The 8,798-nt window shown below is 38.1% G+C and overlaps 1 protein-coding gene across 1 annotated transcript in view; it reads left to right on the plus strand.

Moving 5' to 3' along the window:
- Trpc5 (transient receptor potential cation channel subfamily C member 5) overlaps nucleotides 1-8,798 on the plus strand; it is a 166,329-nt gene that overhangs the window by 95,113 nt on the left and 62,418 nt on the right. Inside the window, exon 5 of the mRNA XM_004640020.1 lies at nucleotides 4,918-5,240. Within this exon, the coding sequence (XP_004640077.1) occupies nucleotides 4,918-5,240 (323 nt within the window). The remainder of the gene's footprint in view (nucleotides 1-4,917; nucleotides 5,241-8,798) is intronic.

The following is an 8,798-nucleotide window of genomic DNA, read 5'->3' on the forward strand; positions in this document are numbered from 1 at the left end:
TTTTTGCAGAACCAGGGATTGAACTGAGGCCCTTGAGCTTGCCAGGGAAGCACTTATTCTACTGAGCCATCTTCCCAGCCCCTCATTGTTACAATTTTTGACCAATGTTGCATTTCTGTGTCTAGTAATCTGAACAATAAATTGGAAGACAATATGCAATATAACAACCTTTGTTGAATTCCTAACATTCTGCGTAGCGAAATTCTGTATTTTTTTTTTACTATTCTTATTCTCTTAAAAAAGAAAAAGACATCCATTGATAATCCTTGTACCCTGCAGGGTCATACAAAACAAGACATTTCCCTCTCTGTAACAGGACTTTCACTGTGACATCATCTCTCTCTCAGCAGCTGAGTCATTCCTTCCCAAAGCTACACATTCCCACCCTTCTCAGCTGCTCATGTGATGGGTAACAGAACAAGAAGCTTCACTGCAAGAGGCACAGAATGGACAATTCAGTGACTTCTGCCTCGCTCATCAATTCCACCCACCAGGATAATTATTGAAGCAGTTATGAATCCAGTTTTTTGCTTATCATTCACCTCCTGCCCCAGTACCAACTCAGATAACACGCACACACACACACACACACACACACACATGCACACATGCCCGCACACATGCACTCAAGTACACGCAACTCCAATTCTTTCCAAAGCCTCACTGTGGGTAATCACAGGTATGAGTTCCTGTTTAGAATTCATGAAATAATAGGATAGTTGTGCTCCTTCTTTCTGTTAGTTGAACTTTTCCATGATGAGGCAAGGATGACAATTCATCTCCAAGACTATCTAGTCAGTCATGATTTTTGATACCACATTCCACATTAAAGAGGTTTAGAATAGGAATTTGCTATTTCCCAAAATCACCAACAACTTAGTCTATTTTTGTATCACTAATATGCATATTGCATACATTTTAAGACCTTGGGAGGCATATAGAGCATGAATATTGAATGTGTTCATGAAACAGTTTTGAAAAGAGCCCAAGAGTATGCCTTATATGTAGCGATCATTTAACACATACTTACAACTTCCTTAAAAGAAAAAAAAATAGTGTGGAAAATGAGTGTCTGTTTATGAGCTTGCTGAATTCTGTATCTTTATGGCACTCTAAAGACTAAATGGTGTGGTTTTTTTAAATGTTTATACATTTGTGAAATCATAAATTACAAATCTAAAAATTGGTAGATTTTGTTTAAACATGATAGTTTAGAATAAATAATGAAGAAACAGATTAACATTTGATATGAAAATGTGTCTATATATGCTCAACATTAGCTAATCACAGAAATTATCCCATTTCACACCTAAGGCCTCTCTTACCACTTAAACCAAAGGACATATGAGGAACACATGCCACGTATTCAACTGGGACTTGTAGTGAGAATTTGTAAGTGGGAAAAGTCTGCTGCACTTATCCACAGCAGCACAACCAATCTGAGATGATCCTCACCAAGCAGTTCCAGCCAATCATGATGAGATAAAGCTATAGCAATGGCTACAGGACCATTGGCATGTTTCAGACCACTGTTGTGTTAAAGCAAAGAGAAGCACCAAGAGATGAGCTGGCCTTAAGAAAATCCTCTATTAGAGTGAAAAATTAGTTAGCACACTCTACAGCAACAAAACCAAAAGATCGACACCAAAGCACCCAAAAGAAACAAATACACACATAAGGATAGCCCTCAGTTTCCCCAGGTAATCCTACACATGGAGATAACTATCCTTCTTTGTCTTCTGGGATAGCACCACTTGGATATAACCACCACCTCACTTCCATATTCACAACATAATCTGGAACTTGCTATCCACTAAGCTGTAATCTTTTCCTCACCCTGAACTAGACTAAACACAACTCTGCTCAAATTCTTACTACTATTCAGTCTCCACATTTGAGTGGCTCTCTTTATATTTTACTTTTAGGTTAACAGAGTGCAATTCATGCCCCATTGAAAGAAAAGGTAGCCAATTTTCACATTTCATTCTGCTTCAAAGGATATAAGGAAAATCATTTGCCTCATAGTATGACTGATCTGAAATAAATCCCTATTCTGGTATTCATGAGCTGGATGACCACAGACAATCCCTTTATGTCTCTGAGCTTTACATTCTGCCTCTAATAAGCAAATTAGAGTAAATCAGTAGTTTCCAACCTTTTCATTTTTTCTATGGAAGTATATCTTTGAATAAAAACATCCACAGAACTTCATCACATAAAATAGCACTAAGGACTCAGTTTAGATAGAAGAATGAATATTCTAGTTCCTGTCTTTGTCTCTCTCACAGTGATGATTACATGATTTTGTTAAACCCATAAGCACTAAAGAACACAGTGTGAAAGCTATTGTGTTACATCAGGGGGTCAACAAACTATGGCTTTGGGACAATATTTGCCCTTCTTCCACACCCACTTGTTCATTTGTTATCTACAGGATAAGCATTGAGTAACTGCAACAAAGACCACAAAGCCCACAAATCTAACTAGATGTATCACTTGGCCCTTGATAGAAAAAGTTCATTGATGTCTATGCTAAATGAGATTCACATTTAGTCCCTGAACTGATGTACTAAGATAGTTTTCTCCAAAGATGTTTATGCAGTGTATAGATTTGCCATAAGAAATATCTTTCAGTCTGAATGTTCTGCAAATCCAGATTCACCAAGTCATGGGCACAGACTTCCCTGTGGTTACAGTTTTCAGCATAGAGATAGACAAACTCCAAATTAGAAGCTATCCATGTTCCAGTTGATTATTTCCACTTTTAAAACATAGATTTGCTTTTGTTATCAGCAAAGAGTTGAGCTGTCACATATACCTCAAACCTTTTAAGGTCCTACCTAACATCTGTTCTGCGAAATCAACCATCATGTAAATAACATTTAATAGAAACTGTACTAAACTCAGTGTCTGGAAACCTGGAGTTTAGTCTTGGCTCTGTTACCAACTTCACTTTGAGATGTTTAGCAAGTCATTCCTACCTCTCCGGATTTCAATTCCTCCATTTGTAAAACAGGCATAACAACGCCTACTACTCACAGCAATACAGTGAATATTTTTAGAAGAAAGTATAGAAATACTAGATTTTGCCAGGAATGCATGAAACTGATTGGCCACTGAAAAGTGTATCTGTAAAAGAAGCACAAATGTGGCATGTTTTTTTCCAATTCTTCTGAAAGAGAAGAATATTGGATATACACAAGTGATTTTAACATCACAAGTCTCCTTAGTTTTTGGAACAGAAGCATGTTTTAGAAATGCTAACAATATAATCTGGTCCCCAACACATTTTCTCAGGAGAGGTGTTTACATTAGTCCTGGAAAGTTGTGATCTTTAGAAGAGAATTCAAGGCAATATGTTTCAGATTGAATCCTAGGCAAAATCTACATCTGTCCTTGGGATGGTAATAAGTTGCTCCTTATATTTCCATAACATCAACCCTTAGGGAGTACAAAAAACTTCTTATGGGTACAGAATCACAAGCACATATGCAGGTAGGGCAGGCAAAATCCTTATGTTATGGTGAAGGTAATAAATACAGGCAATTTTAAGTAATGATGCCCAAATTGGAACTCAGACCTCTCAACGAAGTCTTCTTTCTACAAAGTTGCTTACCACATTCAAGAAGCTAGAAGGTTTGGGTAGGTATATAAAAATGTGTGCCCAATCCTAACAACTCTAGCTGAACGGACATTCTAATGTGTAGGAGGGTCAAAAGAATAGTAAAAAGAAAAAAAGAATAGTACTTAAACATCCAGCAGAAAAGTATGAAAACGAAGTATAAAAGAAGCCATATTAATATGCTGAGTTGTGAAGGCTCAAGTCAATAACTTCTGACATTGCCAGTCTTACAGAAAACCCACTACTATTATGGACTACTGGACTTTATGGGAGTATTTTGTTGAATTCACACAGCTACAATATTTAAATGACAGTGGAATGCCCTCTCTGACAAACCTAACCAAACAAGGGGGATACAAATGAATGACCATTTTGTATCTGTATATTCAAAATAGGATATACAGCTGCATTCTCTTAATTCAGTGAATAGAGAGATTTGCTCTAATAATGTTTGTGGACAGGATATCAAGTCTTCATCTTGTACAGTGAATAACCACTAAGACAACAATATACAATGTATTAATTATTAAAATTGTGCTAGTAATAGGCTTTTAAACTGTCTCATTGTTATATTAAAAAAGTAAAAAAGAATAGTAAAATGCATCCACATGCTTCTCTGTGGAGAAGCACTAAATTTGCTACCTGGCAAGTTGACATGTCATTTGCAAGAGTGTGGACTACATTACAAACTCAAAAATGTAGCAAAATCGCTCTGATGAATGGATTCCTAAGGATGCTCTATGGATTCCAAACTGCAGCCAGCAGGGGAGTTAAAGTTGAATACCACACACTAAGGAGGCTGCATTCTTCAGTAACTGCAAGTTGTCCATAGAGCTCAGAACCCAGTGGAAGATAGGGAAAGTAGATCTGATTTTAAAATCTCATTAGAAAGAAAGATGACTTGGCCCTACTCCTTTGGGTATACCAGTGTTCCATTTCAGTGACATTCCCTAACAACCTGCTCAACATACTGTTAAAAGATGTCTGTTGACAAACCACAGGTGGTCGTCCCAGATGATTGCTCTGTAATTAATTCTGCTATGTATATATGCTGGGTATGTAGTTGGATGAGAGTAGGAGGAATATACATTAGTATTACATACTGATTAAATGGGGCAAAAAAATAAATAAATAGTGCTTCACACAGGGGCTTTTGTACAAATGAATACTCATACATGTTTTGGTGGCTTTATTTGGGGTTGGAGGGTGGAAAGGGGAGTTTTATAAATAACTCACTGTACTTCTCATCTTTTCCACTTGTCTTTCTTTTTCTGTGTCTTTTTTTTTCTTTTCAGTATAATGGTTCTCGTCCAAGGGAGGAATGGGAAATGTGGCACCCGACTTTGATTGCAGAGGCACTCTTCGCTATATCCAACATTTTAAGTTCCTTGCGTCTCATATCCCTGTTCACAGCCAACTCTCATTTAGGGCCTCTGCAAATCTCTTTGGGACGCATGCTGCTTGATATCCTCAAATTCCTCTTTATCTACTGCCTGGTACTGCTGGCTTTTGCCAACGGACTGAACCAGCTTTACTTTTATTATGAGACCAGAGCTATCGATGAGCCTAACAACTGCAAGGGGATCCGGTGTGAGAAACAGAACAATGCCTTCTCCACGTAAGACTACACTCTGTCTTCTTTCAACTTCTCCCTTTCTGTCCTATCTTCAGCTCAGAGCTTCATCACTGCCTCTTGACAGTGCAAACAAAGTTCCTTGTGGATCTACCCAAAGGATCTAAGGTAGAAAAAGATCCTTCTTTTGCTTCAGGCAATTAGAAGAGAAAATGGAGTTAGGGGAGGAAGGAAACACACACACACACACACACACACACACACAAACACAGAGTTTCACAGCAGCTCAAGTAAACACTTAGTTCTGTTGGTTACACTTCATATTTTTAAAGAATTAATGGAGGTGGGAAATGCTTCAAGACCACAGCTACTCTTCTGAACATGTGACCACCAGAGCTACTTAACTATTCAAAATCAAGCCCAAAGTAAGGAAGGAGCAAAGCTGCATTTTTGTGCTCCCTTTCACGGGAGTAAATTAGAAAGGGGAGGTTGAAGCAAAATTTCAATCAGCTCACCTGCTAGGTTAATTTAAAGGTTCATGAAGGCCAAGGGTACTGAACACTGCTTGGCAATGTCTCCCATTCCCACTTGGGATACAGCAGACAGCTCATGACTCTGCCTTGGAGTCCACTGCCTCTAAACCCATAGAATTCTTATGCCTTTTCTTCCAGTTGTGAAGATATACTTCTTTCGACCTTCAAGCCACCAGAATGGTTTTTATTTCCTAACAAATTTATGTTGGAGGAAGTAATTAAAAGAAAATAAGCACCCTGAAAGCAATTTCTTAGATTAGGAATTTCTCGGGGCTGAAGCTGGACACAGTGTTCTCCAGTTTGTCCATTTCCACCTCATTCTGGAGAGTATGACTCATCCTTGGTATTCATAGCAGTGACCCCAATGTCATACATGACTGTAAGTCATTAAACTTAGACAATTCAGATTTTCCCATTTTTATTTTATTTTTAATTGACACAAAATTATTGCATGTACTTATGTGGTATAGTGTGACTCCATACATATATATTTTGTATAATGATCAAAACAGGCATTTAGCTAACCTCATCACCTTTAGCATTTCTTTGTGGTGCGAACATTCAAAACTGTCTCTTTTAGTTATTTTGAAAAACACAGTGTATCATCTTTATCTATAGGTACCCTTCTGTGTGGTGGCACAGGACTTCCTGTTCCTACCTAACTGTAACTTTATTTCCAACTTTTCGCCAGCCCTTGCTTTCCCTCCTATCCACAGCCTCTGGAAAGCAACATTCTACTCTCTATTTCTATGATGTCAGCATTCGATATATAGGTGACATCACATAGAGTTGCCCTTTCTGACTCATTTCAGTTAACATCATGTCTTTGAGTTTGTTCACAAGTGATAGAATTTTATCCTTTTATAGCCAAATAGTATTGTGTTGATTTGTTTTCTCCACTTAACTCTATACACTAAGTCAGGTCAGTAGAATCAAACACTCTAGATATGTGGGCTGGTTTATTTATTTATTTTTTGATCTAGGGGAAAAGAGGGTTTCTGTTTGACCCAGTTGTATTGCACTAATAAAAAAGAAAAAACATAATGCTATCTCATCTATGCTATTGTTTGCCTCTAGCAATGTTTCTCAAAATGAATTCAATCCCTGCTACCACCACACCCACACACAGTTTGGTGGCATGTTAACAGACATGAAAATGGAGTACAAAGTCAAATATGTTTTGAAAATGCTGGTACAAAATGAAAAAGGTGTGTTCACTGTAGGATTTCGCTGAGTTCTTTCACTGTGAATCTATGATGTAAGAATAGCTCTTCATGCATGTATTGGTACAGTTACTTTTCTTCTTTCTTACCTTTCAAATGATCTCTCCAGGGTAACATTTCAGTACAATGAATGCAAAAAATGTTGTCCAACTCGATTGCCATTGCCACATTTACCCCCTCCGATGGGCCATACTGCCATCTTTTGTCTCAGAACTCAGAATAAAATTTTGGCTGGAAAGACCAGATTCACATGAAAGAAAAGCAAGGCCAAAATGGGTTGGCCAAGAGACTGTCCTATGCTGAGGCCAACTCTAACAACAACTTATCACCTTGCTAGTGCCTCTTGACTAAGAGCTGCTACCTCTCCTGCATTAACTATAGTGACAGGATTCACAGCACCCTATTTCAATATAAAGGGTAACTTCATAGTGGTCTGAGCTCTAGAAAAGCACATTTTCCTCATGGAATTGTTAACAGAACTGACCTTCTCTATACAAGGTACCTTCTAGTGGGCTGGGTCCTGCTAATTAACTCACAATATGAATTCTGTTGAGGAAGTTTGTGAAATACCTCCTTGCAAGTTTGCAGTGGTTATTAACAACCTTGTCACCAACTGACTTTTTATTCCAATTACTTTCTCAACAGAGACAATTGACAAGAATGACATAGACAATTGACATAAACAAAATTATAGTTGGGGTCTCAAGGATTAAGAAGCATTTTCATGCAGGAGCCAAATCAGCAGTTATGTTATCTCAATTTTTCCTCTCTCTATTTTTTTTTTTTTTGCTTCATTGAGGCATTACTCAATCTTATGCTTTCCTTCAAATACTTTAATCCAGGCATTTATAATACTGATTAAAACACATGTTACTACCTGGGCATGTGCCCATAATCTCAGCACTTGGGAGGCTGAGGCAGGAAGATTGCTGTGATTTTGACGTCAGCCTGGTCTACACAATGAGATCAAAGCCAACCTAAACTCAAAAATAAAATAAAGCAAAATACATATCACTCAGCCAAAGCATCAGAAGTATTCAATATTTTAGAGAAGAAAAAGTGAGTATTTTTATATCTGATGAAAAGTGTGGTACTTCCTTACTGTCATCCTTTTCTTTATTATTCTCTAGAGATGCCATTGCTTATTAAGAAAGGAAAGGATGCCCTTTTCCCTGGGCAGACAATTTAAGAAGAACTCACTGTTCTTGCTAATAACTACATGATACTACTATTGGCAATCTGAGTCCAGTATTCCACTTTTTCTGTTGCCAAGAAAGCAATCAGGAAGTTATTGTCATTCTCAGGGCACAGAAATTGTGAGAGAAAAAGGGTGAAAGGATAAAAACACTGACTTGCTAGTTCTGCATTTCTCTACTGAGGTTCAAGCCCTCATCTCTAGAGGCCTCCTGAACGTGCCTGGCTGTTCCACACACCCCTCAAACACAGAATGTCCACAGCTAAATTCCTTAATTCCAGTCTTCAAGTTCAGCCTATTTCTTCTTTAATTCTTTTTTTTTTCTTTTTTTGGCGGAACTGGAGATTGAACTCAGGTCCTTGTCTTTGCCAGGCAAGCGCTTATTCTACTGAGCCATCTCCCCGGCCCCTCTTCTTTAATTCTTCATCTCATTAAAAAATGCCGATCTGAATCCTCGCAGTTATCTAGGACTTTTACCCCTTCCCTCATAAAACACACCCTGTGTCTCATTCCAGTCAGGGTTTTTTTGTTTGTATGTTTGTTTGTTTTGCAGAACCAGGGATTGAACTCAGGCCCTGCACTTGCCAGGGAAGCACTTATTCCACTGAGTCATCTCCCCAGCCCCTTCATTCCAGTCAGTTTCACTTCTTAA

Source organism: Octodon degus, unplaced genomic scaffold, assembly GCF_000260255.1.
Source record: "Octodon degus isolate 3935 unplaced genomic scaffold, OctDeg1.0 scaffold00117, whole genome shotgun sequence".
NCBI classification, from domain to species: Eukaryota; Metazoa; Chordata; class Mammalia; order Rodentia; family Octodontidae; genus Octodon; species Octodon degus.